The sequence below is a fragment of the Penicillium verrucosum genome (assembly GCF_028828655.1).
Source record: "Penicillium verrucosum strain IBT 35672 chromosome Unknown utg000003l_segment0_segment0, whole genome shotgun sequence".
Taxonomy (NCBI): Eukaryota; Fungi; Ascomycota; class Eurotiomycetes; order Eurotiales; family Aspergillaceae; genus Penicillium; species Penicillium verrucosum.
Genome location: NW_026643212.1, coordinates 1,241,499 through 1,259,630, shown reverse-complemented (window position 1 = coordinate 1,259,630; position 18,132 = coordinate 1,241,499). Strand labels below are relative to the sequence as shown.

At 45.8% G+C, this 18,132-nt stretch overlaps 7 protein-coding genes across 7 annotated transcripts; 3 read left to right on the top strand and 4 right to left on the bottom strand.

Annotated features, from left to right (window-relative positions):
• Positions 1 to 2,739: 2,739 nt before the first annotated feature.
• On the top strand, positions 2,740 to 3,657 carry N7516_008165 (uncharacterized protein; the record flags this gene model as incomplete). Its single annotated transcript, XM_057220884.1, has 2 exons — positions 2,740 to 2,978; positions 3,054 to 3,657. The coding sequence occupies 2 exons, from the start codon at positions 2,740 to 2,742 to the stop codon at positions 3,655 to 3,657; spliced, it is 843 nt and encodes a 280-aa protein (XP_057071156.1).
• A 289-nt stretch (positions 3,658 to 3,946) lies between these two features.
• On the bottom strand, positions 3,947 to 4,789 carry N7516_008164 (uncharacterized protein; the record flags this gene model as incomplete). Its single annotated transcript, XM_057220883.1, has 1 exon — positions 3,947 to 4,789. The coding sequence occupies one exon, from the start codon at positions 4,787 to 4,789 to the stop codon at positions 3,947 to 3,949; it is 843 nt and encodes a 280-aa protein (XP_057071155.1).
• A 1,480-nt stretch (positions 4,790 to 6,269) lies between these two features.
• Positions 6,270 to 7,892, bottom strand: N7516_008163 (uncharacterized protein; the record flags this gene model as incomplete). Its single annotated transcript, XM_057220882.1, has 6 exons — positions 6,270 to 6,354; positions 6,415 to 6,501; positions 6,556 to 7,213; positions 7,265 to 7,387; positions 7,683 to 7,772; positions 7,826 to 7,892. The coding sequence occupies 6 exons, from the start codon at positions 7,890 to 7,892 to the stop codon at positions 6,270 to 6,272; spliced, it is 1,110 nt and encodes a 369-aa protein (XP_057071154.1).
• Positions 7,893 to 8,671: 779 nt separating this feature from the next.
• On the bottom strand, positions 8,672 to 11,639 carry gua1 (GMP synthase (glutamine-hydrolyzing); the record flags this gene model as incomplete). Its single annotated transcript, XM_057220881.1, has 22 exons — positions 8,672 to 8,708; positions 8,768 to 8,826; positions 8,902 to 9,054; positions 9,112 to 9,285; positions 9,336 to 9,377; positions 9,439 to 9,450; positions 9,510 to 9,524; positions 9,579 to 9,607; positions 9,683 to 9,726; positions 9,775 to 9,851; positions 9,899 to 9,930; positions 9,982 to 10,369; positions 10,419 to 10,447; positions 10,508 to 10,580; positions 10,629 to 10,753; positions 10,807 to 10,871; positions 10,929 to 10,937; positions 10,999 to 11,038; positions 11,089 to 11,121; positions 11,173 to 11,296; positions 11,431 to 11,454; positions 11,595 to 11,639. The coding sequence occupies 22 exons, from the start codon at positions 11,637 to 11,639 to the stop codon at positions 8,672 to 8,674; spliced, it is 1,629 nt and encodes a 542-aa protein (XP_057071153.1).
• Positions 11,640 to 12,516: 877 nt separating this feature from the next.
• On the top strand, positions 12,517 to 13,331 carry N7516_008161 (uncharacterized protein; the record flags this gene model as incomplete). The annotated part of the gene is made up of 3 exons (XM_057220880.1): positions 12,517 to 12,594; positions 12,638 to 12,793; positions 13,053 to 13,331. The coding sequence occupies 3 exons, from the start codon at positions 12,517 to 12,519 to the stop codon at positions 13,329 to 13,331; spliced, it is 513 nt and encodes a 170-aa protein (XP_057071152.1).
• A 1,202-nt stretch (positions 13,332 to 14,533) lies between these two features.
• Positions 14,534 to 16,284, bottom strand: N7516_008160 (uncharacterized protein; the record flags this gene model as incomplete). The annotated part of the gene is made up of 2 exons (XM_057220879.1): positions 14,534 to 14,647; positions 14,722 to 16,284. 2 exons carry the CDS (start codon positions 16,282 to 16,284, stop codon positions 14,534 to 14,536), a joined length of 1,677 nt encoding a protein of 558 aa, XP_057071151.1.
• A 520-nt stretch (positions 16,285 to 16,804) lies between these two features.
• On the top strand, positions 16,805 to 17,743 carry N7516_008159 (Peptidoglycan-binding Lysin subgroup; the record flags this gene model as incomplete). The annotated part of the gene is made up of 1 exon (XM_057220878.1): positions 16,805 to 17,743. The coding sequence occupies one exon, from the start codon at positions 16,805 to 16,807 to the stop codon at positions 17,741 to 17,743; it is 939 nt and encodes a 312-aa protein (XP_057071150.1).
• Between the last annotated feature and the right edge of the window lie 389 nt (positions 17,744 to 18,132).

The following is an 18,132-nucleotide window of genomic DNA, read 5'->3' as shown; positions in this document are numbered from 1 at the left end:
TTTATATTGCCAGCTATGAATATCCTTGCGAGGAACCAAGCGAAGTCCCTAAAGTACAAAAGGGTGCCTACCAAGATTCCTATCAACTATCTCACCAATGGTGGGGTGAGGGAAAGATGAGTACACAAGGAAGGCGCTGTGGAGGTGACTTCCATTCTGGGGAATACTAGCGAGTCCTTATATACTTACTATTGTCCATCCTTCCCTCTTCCCACTATTTCTACCCTCGCGATCCAACACCCTCAACCTTCCCACTGTCTATTCCTCACTTCAGCCCCTCTGCTGACGAGGCGTAGATCAATGGACAACTCATGACTTCCCCTTACAGTCGACCATCTTATCCCATTGACGAGGCCTTTGCCACTTGAAATTCGCCCCGCCCACCTACACAATGCAAACCTTTGGCAGGATACCAAGGTTAGGTGTCACCAAAACCTACCAAACAATTATGGGGCCCCAGCTACTTTATAGCCTCACTTATTTGCCGCTGTTACACCTACTGCAACCCACCTCAAGTATACCTCATATACTACGAGCGAGGAACAAATCAACCAAGACAGCCAGCCTCCTTGTTGCAAGCACGCAAGCTTTAGGATGCTCGTTGATAAAACCAACGTCGGAATAGGATGCACCAGCCGCTGCATTGTCTACCGATGGCAAATAATTTGCAGACTCGCAAACTGCGAGGACTACTGAACGGTCGGTCTCTCTAGAGCTTTCATTCACTAAATATTTGATCGATTGTTAACCCAGCAATCACAGATTCCTTCCGGTCCAACCAGTGTATCCCATTCTCCAGCTCTGCTGGCTTCGACCGTATCTTCCCCTGACCCCGGTCGCGTCTAACGTAGGGTCAACAAGATATCGCCATATCCTGGCCCCGGTCCCCTAAAATTATCTATCGCAAAATTACCCATATCGGACTTGGCCTCACGCCATTCTGGGGAGGTTGTTCCGGGTATTTACTGGTCTACGTTCCCGAACCTCGATTTCCATCCCAACAATTCAATGAATCACAAACCGAAGTCCAGGAGCCAGAAATAGTCTAGCTCCGACGAGAAGTGGGCGAAGTAACTCAAATCAAAAGCCATCCTGATGTTGTTGTTCGGCTTTCCTTAAAGAGAAGCAGCGAAATGGGTATTCGAAAATCACCTTCATAATGTCGCAAGGGGTCATGGTTGACACATTCCAAGGCGTAGCCGTGCAGCAGGAATCGTCTGGCCAATGGTCTCCTGTGTTATATTAAACTGTTTCTCATCAAGAGAGATGGAGAGGTCTTGAAGGCAAAGGTCCCTATATCGCTGCGTTGCATGACCTATCTGACGTTCTGCAACCGCACCGGCCGGTGTCCTCAACCTGCTCAGCTACCCGCAACATCCGTATGAATTGCTTGAGTGCTTTTGGTATCTTGGCCATAAGCGGATTCCTACCTCCAAAGATGTGTCATTACCCCGGGTCTCGGAAAGGGTGATTGTGTTATAATTGTTGTTTGGTCGTTGTGCTGGGTATCTATAGCTGTTCTTGCTATTGGATTGTTACCAACATTGTGTTTAATTTGAATCAATGAGTCGATGCATGCCACCCGGGCACTTTTATGAATCTAATTCGTAATTAAGTTGGTGCCCTGTTGTATTAGAACTAGACTACGTTCGATTTGAAGACACCGCCATGATCACCAACTCCTTGGTTTTGACTGGTTTGGACATTGTACCATATGCTAGCAGAATAATCCCAACTGCGACGCTGCCAACAGGTCTCCAGAACTCTGAAACACACATTTTCATTCTATACCTTCAAACCCAGAAGCTACTGCCTGATCAGTAGTAACGTCTCTTTTCCTAGAACATACGGGTAAGAAATTCGCCTCCCAATTACTGTTTTATTTTTTTCCATTTTTTCCATGCCTGCGAAAATATATATTTCTGGTCACTTCATTTTCTGCCGCGGAACAAGGATATGAGTGTGCCAAAATGATCATTTCATCAAGACAATTGCAAAAAATTCTCGATACTAATGACAATATTAGCCAAATTAACCTCCAAAATGCAAGACTTGGTTGTGGGTAAAGGAGTGGAGAGTGTACTAGTATATTGCATCTATTCCTAGCCTCTCCTTCTTAATACACAATTGGCACACCTCCACCAATCAACTGGGCTTGTGGTTTAGTGGTATAATACTCCCTTAGCATGGGAGTGGTCCGGGGTTCGATTCCCCGCGAGTCCATTTTTTTGGTTTTGCTTTTTTCCGCTCGGAAATGGTTGCCAAGATCCTCCGCGGCTTGCCAAGACCTAATGGTTCAGTTGTTGCATTGTCTTGTGGTCGGACAGCAATTAGCCCAATTCATCCAAGGCAACTCTTGGGAGCTCTACTAGTGCTACTAGTGCCTTGTCAGCTGCAATATTTCCCAACCTTTATATTCAGCCTTATACCCACTACATTTCCGCATGCTTTCTTTCCTCCGTTAAACTCTTGAGCCTTAACTTTCATTCGCCTAAAATGCATTATATTCGAGGATGGGCCTCGCAGATCTGTTTTTTTGATTTTAGCATCAACTGTCCTTGCAAAAGAGGACCCGGACTATAATCCATCGTCAAACTTTCGGCCTAACAATGTCACAGGTCTGAATCAGCTTTATACTTGGGTTGGATCGTACGTTTCATCCATCAATTCACATGAGCTAGTTTACTGAATATGCATAGTTACTACAACGGGACCACAGAAATCGAACTGAACCCCACAATGGGATATTCATCCAACGATACAGTATGTCCCAGTCACAGGAACCGCGCCACAATCCTGAAATGGGACTCGGTGCTGGCAGTCACACAACGAGGACCATACAATTCGGGCATCAACCCAGCCAATCTATGGCTAATCCTGTTTCCGCCAAACTACAACATGTCCGACATGCCAAATAGAACGGATCTGCTTAGCCGTCGCGACGGCACACCTCTTATGTACCCCGTCAGGTCGTCATTGTTAGTCCCCTACAGCCATACTGTTTCTTTCTTTCTTTCTTTCTTTTTTTTGAGATACGATTCTGACTTGACCAGCCCCACGTGGAAGTACCAGGAGAATACAACCGTCCACGATCATTTCAACCTGACTACAACCAAAAATCCCAACTCTTCATTTACTCTCTCGGGGCAAATGCATAGCGAGCTAGACCCCTACGCTGGAATGGGTTCCGAGAATTTAAAAGTCGACATGACTCCGTGCAACATATCCGAAGAATACGGCAATTGGACTGTGCGAGTTCCGCAGGCAGAATGGTGGGACACGGAAGACTGGGACGGGTTCGCTCTACCGAATGTGACGGCGGATTTCGATGCCCAGACGTCAAATCTGACTATGGATGGGCATTTCACCGCGTCGCCATACATGCGATCCAATGTGTCGCGCTATATGTGGGGTGACATGGTTTCTGCGGAATCTATCCGGGGTCCTATTCAAGTTCGCTTTAGTGGTGTTTTGGATGCTTATAATTCGGATATACTCGATGTCAATTCGACGGAACTGGCGTGGCTACGGACTGTTGGGTTTGGGAATAATTCGTTGAATATTGCAGATTCACCGAATGGTGGGTGTAGTCTCCGATCTGCTCTGTGGGGTGCTTTTATGGTTCCTTTACTTTTTGGTGTTATTGTTTATACATAGAAGAAATTTCAAGCAATTTTGAACAGTACGACTGCCAGTGGATTCATCACGGGTAATTGTTGTGAATAATCTAGAACTCGTGGAATTATTCAGCATCATATCCACGGATAACCTTGGAAAGGTAATGCTTACGATATGTGGGAGACCCCCACGAGAAACAACATATCAAATTGCACAAAATCATGCGAATACACTTAATTGTGGCTAACACTATCCGATTCTAACCCCTCCCCATGGACAAGAATTGCGAGAAACACCCATAAATTAACTCCCTGGTGAAGATGCTGTTTTACTGTGCAGGCCGATCTTCAGGTTCAGCGGGATCATGAGTAGGAGCCGTAATCGGAGCCATCGACACTTGATTAAAGGGGAGTTGGTTGGACGGGTTCCTGAAGCAGTTCTCGCTGGAATGACCGGCTTGACGATTATGGAACTGACAAAAGAACGGCAGGTTATTAACCCTAGCCAGGCTAAAGTTGTGAGATTGATTGAGGGTGTTGAGACGACGGTCCTCGGAAACGACAAAATCCGCAAAGGTTGCTTCGATGGTTGTATCGGTGGAGACTTTCGAATTGAGGAAGCTGTCGAGCCATGGGTGTACGGCTGGGTTGACGCTGACGGCGTTCAGGAAATGGTAAAAGATGAGGAGAGGCGTGAGCTTTGTCGAATTACACTCTTGGAGCTCGCCGAGGGCCACGCGCCACTCGTTGACGAATGCCTGAGGCCTGTTGGAAGTGTATGTGGTGTTGATAAACTTGAGGAAAATGGAGAAGCCAGTGTCGTAAGACCGAGCTGCGAAGGCCCGGTAGAGGTTGACGTATGCTGTGCGTGCATTATTGGCCTCAAGGATGTAGAACTTGACCGTCTGATCGACGGTGGCGTTGAGTAGCGGGAGGAGGTACCGACTGGCAGTATCCCACTGGGTACGAGCCTCGACTTCGATGGGAGTAGGATGTGTGGGGTCAACTGCTCGGGGTTCGCTCCAGACGCCAGTGAGAAGTTCGTAATATCGAAGGTCGCGTGCGTCGAGGGTCCATTTGAGTGAAGTAGTCCATGTAGAAAAGTTGGACTCGCCCATAAGAGTCGGAACAAGTTCCAGGAGGGTTGGCTCAGCATAGCCTTTGGAAGGCATTTTGGTGATGAAGTTCATAAAAGGAAGGTTGAGAGTGGCTGGACGAACATAGAGTATAGATAAAAGAAAGGAATGAAAATTGGATTGATGGGATTGTGGAAGTTCTATGCTGGTTCAACAGTTGATGGGAGCTATAACCAAAATTTGGATAAACAAAGACGATAAAGAAGGAGCGATAAAGGGCTTATCACGTATAAAGCTACCTACCTAGCTATATACTATCTAGTTATAGAAACACAAATGACAAAGTCCATGGCAACTTCCTCGTTGAAGCTGAGATTAGGAGAAACTATTTACCGCACTGTTCCTCGCCATCTAATAACTATGTATACAAGTCAGTAGGGAATATAATACATCGATTCTACACACATAATAATACCGAAGATGAACATGGTAGGAATCTCGACTCATTCCAAATTCAGATGCAGTCTTAGAGTGTATCATCCTTGACTTGGTAGCCAGGAAGACCTCGGGAATTTGAGTCGATACCTAGATTTCAACCTCGACAAGAGAGTATCGCCTATGTCCAACTAGTATGCTTGACCCAGTTTCAGATGGTCAACATACTAACTAGGGTCTTGACAACACGGAGTGTGTGTAAACAGATCGAAGGCAGTTTCCATATGGACGGCAGCCTCGAACTTTATGCGAAGGATGTAGTGGGGCAAAAATGCAGAACACTTTGGTATTTCAATCCTGATGAGATACTAGGAGAAGATAGTAGGCAAATATGACTGTATTGTAGCTGACCGCTAACTGCTAAGGGGAAAAGAAGAAGAGGGAGATGAAGCTCTTTGTAGCTGCCAGTTCGGACAAACAGGATCAGGTGATCTCAACAAATCCATTTAATATACTTCAAAGCCCTTTAGGTCCGTTCTTGAGGGTAAATATTGCAAATGGGCTGATATGTTGCTATTGGAGAAAAGCCGTGTCTCGTAGACGAAATGAACATTGTATAAATAAACTCGAGCTTTTCTCGTAGATCCAATCGAAGACAGCTGCGACTAGAAATAATGCCTATGATCATCTCTTATTTCGAAGTAACCCAAACCAAGGTCTTGCGACGTGTCGAGTATATTGTGGAATGTATCGGGATCAAAAGAAGCGAGTCCATAATTCTCAATGCGCTGCAACGATGAATGAGCGCTAGCCTCTATTACCCAGAAGAAGGGGATGCGTTTGATATTGAGGATCCCCTATGCTAGTTGTGCAGGTCCTTTCATGATCATCCAGCTTCATATCTCAGCACTCTTTTGGACAGGAGAAATTGTGATTTGGGTTACAATCCCATACATTAAGTTGTAAATTATGGAAGTCACACAAAATATTATCCTTATTCAAAGAACTGTAATGTGTATGATTTTGTCCTCTTAAGTCTAAACAAGCATCCAACACTCCAGTGCCCGCACCTTTGACGACATGACTAATAAGTGAAAATCCTTTCCCTTGTCTATATTGCTTAGTGGATTGGACAACCCCTTCAAAGTGCACTTAGGTCGTACGTAGCTTTAACAACAGCGCTAATACTGCGAGCAGTGTGGTCGATATTGGAGCTGTTGAGCCCACTAAAGGAAAGAAACATGTCAGCTTAACGCGTACTCCCAAAATATTCTCATGAGACATACGCGATAGAGATTCTCCCAGAGTCTTGAAGATACACATGGTACTTGTCTCGGAGGAGAGTGACTTGTTCGACGGACAGTCCAACATATCTAAGGAAGGTTAGTATGGGGAGTCTCCCTGAGTCCGATCTTGATAACACATACGAAAACATCCCGTTCTGTTCAGTGATATGCCGCCAGCTACCTGGTGTTTCAAATTTCTCCAACCCTTCCCTCAGTGCAACACGACGGCGCTTGAGCTGGTTCGCCATATCACGCACTTCATGTCGCCATTGGCTCTCCAAAGTCTCATCCGAAAGAACTGTTTCAACAATCTTCGACCCGAAATCGGGCGGCGCGCCAGACTCTGATCGTGCAATTAAGCTCAATTGCGCTTCGATATTCTTTCCTGCTTGCTCGCTTGGAACAAGAACCGAGATAATTCCAACGCGCTCGCTGTAAAGCCCAAAGGACTTTCCGTATGTTGAGACGAAAATAAACGGGATTTCCTGCTCGGCAAATAAGCGAACACCTGCAAGGTCTGTGTCGATGTCTCCTGAGGCAAACCCGGGGTATGCGGCATCGAAGAAAGCCAAATGACCGCGCTCCGAGAAGATGGAAGCTAGCTCTCGCCACTGATCTGGGGATGGATCACATCCAGTTGGGTTTTGGGCTCCAGATTGGACAAGAATCACTGATTGAGTTGGCAATGATCTGATGGCCTCTGAGAACTTCACAAAATCGAAGGTGTTTGTCTTGCTGCTGAAGTAAGGCAGAAGACTGGTCTTAATTCCTGCAGACTGGAATACGAAAGGATGATTCACTAGGACCTAGTCAGAATTATTTTCGTAGGTACCATGAAAAGGCGGCTTACACCATGAGTCAGTGGGAAGGAAAATCTCGGGGTTTCCAGTCTCATTCCATGGTCCATAATGCTTTTTCAACAGAACTGCACCAACATGACATCCACCACTCGCGCCCAGAGTCTGGGCTGAGACTATTCTAAGAATGCAAGTTAGTTCTTGATAGGTTTTGTAAAGCGCATATCACGCTTATACCTTTTTTCACGCAAAAGACGATTATCGGCCCCAAAAAGCAGCTTGGAACTCAAGTCCCTATAAAGCGGGGAACCCACAGCAGAAGGGCGATACTCATGATGCCAATTAGGATCATTAAATATTCTATTCTTTGCCTGTAATATGAATATCAAACATTTAGTGATGTATCTCGGCTGTAGAATGGTAAACATCGGGGTATTACCTCTTTCACACTTGGCTGCAAGTATGCTTTACCTTCGTCCGTTTTGTACACGCCGACAAGGAGATCGGTTCTATTGGGATCAGTATCGGCTCGGAACTTCCCAACTAGAGCTGCAAGGCCATCTAAAATTGTGTTCTTAATTCAAGTTCACGGGGGTGTCAATTGTGTTATTTACCTGCTGCTCGGGCCGCTGGGACACCTTGAAAAGGATCTGGAAAAGAAGTTGTTGTTATACTACCCATTTTGCTTCTGCTGACGAGCGAGGAAAATGGGATTACTGTTCGATCTTATAGCTGCGGGGAAATATATGGCTTAGAGTGATATTGATCCAATAGCACGTTATTGGCAAAACGCCATCATGTCGCCATATTAGAAATCCACCAAATAGTCCATGACTATATACTATCTCTCCATCAGGAACCATTACTATGATCAACCTAGTCGCGATATCGGCCTTGTCTTCCGTAGACGTCCGAAAATGAATAAATAAATGAAATAAGTGAAACATAAGAACGCCCTTCACACTGACACAATATGGTGAAGTAATTGAGTGACAGGCTAGGCCCGATAATACGGGTTGAAAAACTAAATGCAACAAAAGGTACACTAAGGCACTGAGTGCTATACAACATGAACCGTGGTCAGGCGTATAAGAGATGCAATGCGGATAACTACGGATGTTATCAATGTAGATTGAACATATAAACGCCCAGTATTGCTTCGGTGGAAGAATTAGTTGAACTCGCCGACACTTGACATGTACATGGATCTCGGAGGTGGATTTCCTACAATACCGTGATGGATTCTATCAGTCTTCTCACTCTATGTGCCTTCCTAGTAGTCTCAAAACGCCATCAATTTCAATTTCTATGCATGACTGACTATAGTGCAGCGTTTCCCCTTCCATGCCTTTCCCCTCGATCATATCACCTTTTGGTCTCAATCACATGGTCTGATCCCAGTTCCCTTCTCTTCTCCGCAACGGAGGTGATCTGTATTCTGTCTGCCTTCCCTCTGTCGCCTATTCGAGCTCAATAGTGCCAGGGGGCTTGGAGGTTCTAGAATGACGATGTTAGCTGAAGGCTCGAGACCAATAGAGGCAAAGACTTCTACTTACAAATCATAGACAACACGGGCAACACCGTCGACCTGGTTGCAAATGGTGCGCGATACATCCTGGGGTAGACAGGTCAGTAAACGTTGCGAGGAAATGGCACTAGCGCTTTGGGGGTATGAGGATGGAGTGCTCACCTTGAGGAAGGCGTTATCGAAGTCAAACACGTCTGCGCTCATGAAATCTTTAGTACCAACGGCACGGAGAATGATGATGTAACCCCAAACTCGCTGATCACCAAAGACACCAACACTGCGATTAGTATCGAGACCGGCGAAGGCTTGGGAGATCTAGAAGAGAATAATTAGCTTGTACCCGTCCTAACTTTTAGGACTCGCTCGACTTACCTTGTCGTAAAGACCCGCCTCCTTGATCTTGGAGATGAAAATGTGGTCGGCCTTCCGGGCGATCTCCACTCTTTCCTTGGTGACGTCGCCGAGGATACGAATGGCAATGCCAGGGCCTGGGAAGGGGTGGCGGTTGACCAGCGACTCATGGATGCCGAGTTTGCGACCAATTGCCTATGTAATTTAGCAATTGAGGATGCAATTCAATGTAAGGTTTGACATACCCTAACTTCATCTTTGAACAAAAGTCTGAGCGGCTCAATCAGCTATAATAGAATCCCCGTTAGTCTTTGCGTTAATCAAGAGATAGATAGGAAGTAGACTTACACGCAAGCCTTGCTAAACGAGCAATGTTTGTCAGTAAGTAAATCAAACGATACCGGGCTACTTCGACTTACGCCGTTCATCATGCGCTATATGCTGGTTAGTTAAGATATACTTAGAAGGGGGCAGGGGGTATTACATACCTCAGGCAGACCGCCAACGTTGTGGTGAGCTATTTTCAGGTCAGAATTTGTCTACTTCTTTTGCATGACTTTGGGGCAGTCTTCTTCTCTCTTGGCCTGCTTACTCTTGATAGTGGCCGAAGGCCCGCGGAAGCTCAAAGATTCGATACTAAGATACCATTAGTGTGAACTCAGTAGTTCGATTAAAACGACTTACACGTCGGGGTATAATGTCCCTTGTAGGAAGAATTCTACCTTCCCGGAGTTAGGGGTGTTCTCCGCTTCTTTCTCGATCTTGGTCCTGTTAGCCAGCGAAAGTCTGTTGAGAATGTTGAACGTACCCTGATAGCCTCTTTCTCGAACAGATCGATGACTTTAATATTGTCAGTGCCATATCACAAAGCCATGACAGTAAATTACCCACAAGTCGATCCAATGATTTTCCGCTTCTTTTCCGGGTCAGAGACACCCGCAAGACGACTCATAAACAGATCGCCAGCCTCAACAACCGTGAGGTTGATACCAAGGTGCTTTCCGAGGTTAACCTTTACCGTCTCGCACTCATTTAGACGCATGCATCCGGTGTCGACGAGGATGGCTTTGAAGCGATCTCCAATAGCCTCCCGCATTAGGGCCGCTCCAACAGTGCTATCAACGCCTCCGCTGACGGCGCCTAGGACGAGGGCTCGTTCACCAACAAGCTCTCGGATACGGGCGATCTCGAGCTGGGCGAAGTCGCCCATTTTCCAATTTGGTTGAGCTCCGCAGATATCAACACTGAAGTTACGGAGGATATCGGTTCCGCGGGGTGTCTAGATAGTATTAGAAGAGGTTGCAGTGTCAAGGGGTCAGGTGACGAACGTGTTCCAATTCGGGGTGAAATTGGACGCCTATGTGGCTAACGTTAGCATCTTACTAGGCCCTAACGACAGCTTAAATGGAAAACGAACCAAAGATGGGCTTCTCCTTGTGCGCGATGCTTGCGTATTCGGAGTTCTTAGTGGCACCAATGACCACAAAGTCCTATTGGAGTTAATAAAAGTGGGTGGGAAAAGAACACATTTCACTCACTGTAGGCAAGCTAACTAGCTTGTCGTAGTGGGACATGAACACAGGAATCTCATCCCCCAAACCAGCGAAAAGCCGGTCGACATTACTATTGACCTTAGTGATTGTGACGTCGGCATGACCATACTCTGCGAGAAAAGTGTCAGAATTGACTTCAGATGGTTTTTTAGAGCTTGCAAACCTCGTGCATCTCCGCGGGCAACATTCGCCGAATCGATTGTCCATGCGATCTCCTGGCAGCCATAGCTAGATGAATAGGATTAGTGTCGGTTTTATCCCCGAATTTGCGAAAGCAAGCCATACCAAATACCCCTATGACTCCCGTGTTAGTTGATTCAAGATTTAGAGAACAATAGGCAGAAAGCACACTCACAGAATGGGTACACCAAGGTCAAAAACAGCGGGGTCAACATCTACATAAATAAGCATACGCAACCGGACGTTTAGAGGACGAAAACCTTACGGGGTGCGCCGTCGTCGTAGACAGAAGCAGGACCTAGTATCTGAGTCAAACCTTGGTACAAACAATGCATTCATGACTTCATACCTCCAGAGAACACAATTCCTTTAGGCTTCCATGTGAGATCGGCAATCTTAGTGGTGCACGGAAGCAGCTCAGCGAAGACGCCGAGAGCCCGAAGTCGACGTAGGATAAGATGACTCGTTTGAGACTTCAACAATGAGTCAGCATTTACCATCAGGGGCGGTTTCAGGAGCCCGGCAGAAGTAATGAAGCTCCGTTATCTGGAAGGGACCGAAGGAGGGGCAGAGGGGCAGATTGGTAGAGGAGATATCCGATACATACGCCGAAATCGAGGACGAGAATAGTCTAGAAAGTCAAGTGTTAGCCAATCCCTTCTTTGAAATCGATTGCGCCTTCACAGTGATAAGAAGGAATTTGGAGAGCGAGAACAAGTGAGTTTCTGAGCTTGTCATTTTAGCTCTCCGTATGATGATGGTGGTACGTACGTCAAAGCTGTTGTGAGGCGCTTCGTCCCCGACGTTAGGAGCCATTATGATCGTGGTTTCGGCGTATCGCGAGGATTGGCGGGGTTCACAAAGTCAGAGATAGAAAAGAAAAAAAAAAACTAGATGGTATATTTACCGCCTCCTAAACAGGATACCGCCTTTTAAATAGTGACTTGTGATTCGATAAGCAGTTTTTCAGTACGGCAGTACCCGTAGCAACGCCCCTCACCCCTCAATCCGGGGGTCATTTGAAGGCGGTCTAGCTTAGCTAGGTACAAGATGCCTAGATCGATAGTTAGCTAGGGTTGCCTCTAAATGATGAAATTGAATCAATGCAGAGATGAAGCTATTGATGAAGTTGATGAACATGAAAATATAAATAACAGGAGGGGAAAAAAAAGATGTTTCCCCGATGGGGAATGGGAACCGAAATTGATGCCCGACGGGGGGTCGAACCCCCAACCTTGTGATTTCAAGTGATAGTATATACCAATACTGAGAATATGTTAGTGAATTGATCTGAAATGAGGAGTGAAAGGGAAGGCTCACAAAGTCACACGCTCTGCCAATTGAGCTAGCCGGGCTGATTTGTTGGTAACGAGGTATCTTGCTGAAACATAAAGCATTTGGAACTTTGAAATGTTTCATTTTCTATAGTTATTTCTTTTTTTTAATTCCCACAGTACAATTATTCTAGATGTATCAAAGATCAAAGAGTAGGCTAATAAATAATATATATATATTAGAAAAAAATTTATTCAGGGAAAATACCTAGTATATGATTCGATCATTTCTCTTTTTTTCATACACATGTGGTGATATATATCTCCACTTCGGGTACATGATATCTCCTAGTTATATATATGCGACTTGATGTCAGTTAATACAACATAACTTGACATCAGCGCTATGCATTTCTGACATGCCAAGAATACTGAACCCCATGATCGAGCGTGCAAATGTGAAGATGGCTGAAGACAGCCTGACAACAGATTCCTCTGTAAGGGTTTCCCAACCAGCAAAGAAAAGAACAAAAGATACAGCTCCTCTTGAAAGACAGGGAAAAGATCTCCATTGTCATTGGTGTAAAGTTTCCACCTATGGAGAGAGGACACAGCCTTGCTGGTGTGAAATTTTGCAGGGATCACTTTGCCAGCAGTGCTCTATGCTTCTTAGCAACCAGTCCTATCCACCGATATGTAGATCTCAAATATCACACCTGAAGTATGATTCGCTATCTGGCCCTAACTGGAGATGGGTACGTGGCTTTGGCTTGCCAGTATGCAGCACTCAATGTTACACGGGCATCAGGCAACATGCTAAAAAACCCGAGGTCGCTCGGCATATAAATCGGGGAGAGCCACACTATAGCTAATTTAGTAAGTTTACTTCTCATATAACTACCTATATATTCGCAGTCTCTTTTTTCCCCATATGTACTGACGTAAATTACCACAGGTTATCACGCAACTCTTCCCACGATCGCTCCATGGTCTTGCGGGAGGAGTTTCTAACACATACGCACAGTTGGGGATTAGTATCGGCCTGAATCTCACGGCTATCCTTGCCAATGCTGTTACTATGAGCTCTACGGAGAACAAGTCATCCCCTATAGCCCTTGCAGAGGGTTACAGCGCCGCGTTTTGGGCCTCTTTCGGGGCAACGGTGGCTATGATTCTTATAGCTGTGCTTGGAATGAGGACGGCGGGCAAAGTCGGGCGGCCGAAGCATGATTGATTCTCGAGAGCATGGGTTTTTAAACCGTAGATCGAAGTTTTAATAAAGATTCTTCTTCTTCACTCTCCCTCTCTCTTTCCCACATAGAGGCCCCTCACTAGAGCGTTTCGATTAATTATTCCTGTTTAGTTGAATTGGTCTGAAACATCATATAGAGAACTATCAATATAGCCCCATGGTGCTCGATAATTCCATAGCAGGTACTGTGGGGGATTATAATGATGACGATTCTGATTTCTCAAATTTTGTTGAGCCAGCCATTGCTATATAATGCCAATAGGTATGTAGGCCACTGTCAAGTAGTGTTCAAACTAAAACTGGGTCAAGTTATCAAGATCAAATGCCAGAGAAGCTACCGACGTGGGAGGACCTGAGACAGTATTTCAAAGATGAATTCTGCCTTGATACTAGCAGGGAAGGTTTGAGGGCTATGACAACATAAAGAAATTTGCTAGTATCGAGTCAGGACCGCGCATGGCCATGAATGATCGATCTTCTAGTTTGTCAGGCCACGGCATTGACATCCCCTCTATTTGCACCATCGGTCAGGTCTTTTTAACGATTAAGAACGATACAGCGCCGTGCAAGACAAATTTGCTCCCAGGATTAGTGTCACGATCTACATCTATCACATGCTCTGGCACATGCTTTGTCACATGCCAAGGATCGTTTGATATCTAACAGGCTAGCTATTTAACGGGTCGTATTCCAACTAATAACATCAAAAAATAAAACAAAAACATACAACAGTGAGGATTCGCTGGTGGTCACCCACCCAACTACTAACTCACCGGCGTGTGGCTTAAGTACGGCTGAGCGGACGGGAAGCCCTGTTTTCCACACCCTATGGTCGTATGTATCAGTCTATGTGTGGGAAGGAATCATAAATGTTTGATATAGATAGGGTAAAAATCCTAGAGTTTAAGTTGTATCCAGTACAGTTTATTATATAAAAAGCCCGAATTACTAAGTGTTTCCCTGATAAGCTTCCGCTTTCTCCTTAATATATGTACCTAAGACGTTCTACAGCGATAGTAGCATCAACAGGCTCACCAATAGGCTCATTAGGGTTGGATTGGGAATAGCTGTGTATTATTACAGCCTGGTGCTACCTTCTAATATTGCCATCGGTAACTATATCCGGCAGATAATACTCGAAAATCAAAGGGACTGACTGTATTCGACATATCGAAACCTGCATACTACCAATCCATGGGCTGTATACGGCGTGAAAGCTTAGAATGAAGTTCATCATCGCCATACAAAAGACCAGTATCCGCACCTTCGTAGAGCACCTCCAGTTCATCTTTTAACTCCTGTGCAGTTTCAGTTGAGAGCCACATGTATCTCTCCACCCTTCCCGCATTCGCTAGCCCGCCTCCATATGTACCTGGAGTTTCTTCGTGTTCATTTCCATAGGGATATTGCCCATACCCGACCTCCATGTCATAGTAGCTGACAGTGTGATCAGTGAGAGCATCTCTAGGCTCCAGATCAGTCTGTAAGCCTGGTGCAGTGTAATCAAAGTCCTTGAAGTCGTGAAAGTCCGGGGGGTTATGTCGTGCTCCTTCATGATTTCCTCAAGGTATTGTAGGTAGAATGGATTTTCACTTCGCCTGGCAGCCACATACAAGGATTTGGTGTACGGGGGCTTCAAACTTCGGAATATCGATTCGTAATCACATGTTATACAAGTGACCGCAATTTGGTGTCCCATGGAAGGACACTTTCGAACCAGATCAGTTAAAGTATTCTCAGAGGGCTTCACGGGCCCCCATATAACCCACGGGAGGCAGTCCGAGTCATCGTTGATACCAGAGATATCATTGTTCATTATCATGCGGGCATTGATCGCAGTACGAATCTCTCTGCACTCCTGTTTATTGCCTTGGTCAAGCAATTTACCAGGGAGGATAGCCCGTCCAGGGTTTGTTTCCAGCTGATAGGCCCACCATCTAGCGAAGGTTGTACTGTGATAAATGCCACGAAGAACACAATTGTATTCAATTTTGGTTCTCAGCCTACGTGGGTGCATTAGTCGACTGTATCGATCTACATTGCCCTCCCACGCGGCCATCTGTGTCTGAAGGCGCTTTTCGAGAACTGGAAGATCAGGCGGAAGAGGCATCCACAATTGATTGGACTGGCCTAGGCCTAGCTTAGCGTAGTCCTCCACTCCGCTAATATCCTTCAAGCTGATATCTTGCAAGCCGATAAATCCATCTTCCTCGATGTCAATATCATCGGCTGTTGTCTCTGGTAAATTTTTACCAGGGTAAACTCGCTGCCCTAATGCCCATCGGGGCTTCATATCGCCATTCAGAAACGCAGGTGTTCGTAGGGTTTCAAGATGAACGGATCGAGAGAAATCCTCCATGACAATATATCGTTGGGGGGCGGACATGATAATCTTGTAGATTTCGGCGTCAACTTCGCGGGACTCTTCCGCAATAGAAACGTCAGGCAAAAGGTCCAATTCTTTGTAAAGATCCGTATAACATGCTGCAGCACACGCTCGGCCTACTTGATACCGCATAGACGGATACTGACGGGCAACTTCGCGATATGTTTCTTCTGATGCAAGCTCGGGATACCATATACAGTACGGCTGAGTGGCAGGATTTTGCATATCGGGGATTATATCACTCATTATCAGGCGAGCATTGCGGGCGCGGGAAAATTGATAGGTCTGACCATCGTCGCCGGAGCATAGCTCAATAATTGCCGGGCTTGTTGCAAATTGAAGTGAATCACGAATTCCACGAATGACGGCTCTCCGATGCCAAAATGAGCTTAGGTCGATGGGGACTTCCTCCCCCTTTATTGCCGCAGCACATTGATCGGGGTCGCATGCAGGCATAGGTTTGCCGGAAGAGTCAGTTGCCTGCCTTTTCGGTAAAACGATAGAGTATTGGCTCATAAGGCTGTTACCAGAATGTTCGGTAGCCGCCATTAGGAGATAGTGCAGTGGTGCCAGTGGCGCTGGTGCTGCAGTGACAAGTGGGGAAAATGAAGTTCAAGGAAAAGGAAAGTCAACTTCTCCAAGGACAGGATTATGCTTCGACCAGCAAGTATTTATAGAAGTAGATCGCATTATTATTTGAATTGCATCAGTTTATTTCACACTTTTTTTTTCTCTCTCATTCTCCACTCAGCTTTGACATTCATTTGCCCCTGCAGCCCCATTCGACGGGAACTGTACCGTAAACTTACAAGCTCATACACAAACTGGGCTGGATGTACATGAACCCATAGACAAAGTTAAGTACCACCGATTAATATCATTTCAACTACGAATTCTTTCAAATTCTTCCTGGCATCCTGAACAACTATCAAAGTGCAGCTGACAATTATGATGAATACGTGAGTTTCAAACCCCTCGTGATGCTTTCGCATTCAAGCTAATATGCCTCTAGTTCAAATACTATGCCGAATGGGTCAGAAAAGGCATCGATGATTCATTGCCACTCTTTATGTGGGGTGATGGACGAAAGTACATGGACTGCAAATGGTCATCTGCATCGGATGGCAGTGGCGATGCGGCCTGTACAGAAATGCACGTCCCAGAAGGACAGCCAGGACAAGGTGAAGTCAGTATCACATATACAGTACGTGATGAAGATGGCTTTTATAAGGCCCTTCAAGCCGACTATGGAATTGAGAAGGACTGGATTGTATGGAAAGACATATACGCAGACCCTGAGAATTCTCTTACCTGTCCTCCTTGTCCTAACCATAAAGGCTGCAAACCTTGCGCTGGCCATGGCGTGACTTACCACAACTGGCCAGTAAAGGCTGCGGACGATGACATCGATGTTCCTAATCTCAAGGACATCATCGACACTGCAGTACCTAACATCACGACACTTCAAGATGTCATTCTCGGGAGTTTCATAGAGATGCGTATCGGCGCCATGGATGCCTCGGACGAAGACGTCGCTACCGCGCTCAGTATGCCCGTTTTCATGATTGCAGACACAACTGAACAAATGAAGAACATCACGAAAATCGGCAAAGAACAGGAAAAAGCTGATGATGAAGCTAAAGTCAGTTTTATCTTAGACATTGTCAGCATTGTTCTTATGATCATTCCGTTCGCTGGAGAGGCAGTCGATGCGATTGGCGGCGTGGCGAACGTTGCCCGTGCGGCTTATGTTGTCGGCGAGGCTGGCAACGCAGCTCTGTCTGTCTATGATATTGTGAAGAATCCATCTTCAGCTCCCTTCGCCATTCTTGGTCTAGTCATGGGAGCCGATGCCTCGGTTGTTGGCAAGGCTAGCAAGACGACTTTCACCAAAGCTGCCGCTTTCCGGAATGCGCTGACCGAGGATACTCTGAGCTCCTTCAGCAAAGAGTTCCGGGCGAATGATGCGATCGTACAGGACATTGTTAAAGCTTGTAAAAAGGCCTGATGCCCATGTTGTGGAACAATGCTAGCGGTTTTTATCTCGAGTCGGGCAGGCTAATTAATTATACATATATACCGGATAATGCCTGACACTCGAGACCTTTCCCTTTCCGCTTTAGTGCTCACCTCTTGCCGCTTTTTGATCACTGAGTAAAACTGAGCATGTCCCTGAGTACCCTGGCTTGATCACGTGCCATTATATAATCAATGTGATCTGCTCACTGATCATCCCCTAAGCACCCTGATCCACTCACTGATCATCATCTGAGCGCCCTGATTTGCTCACTGAAAGCTCACTGAGTGTAGGGATGAGCGGCCTAAGTAAGCTACATCAATAAAATGCGATACGCTAATCTTATCACGTGCAACCCTTCCCATTTAGACCGTCCTATT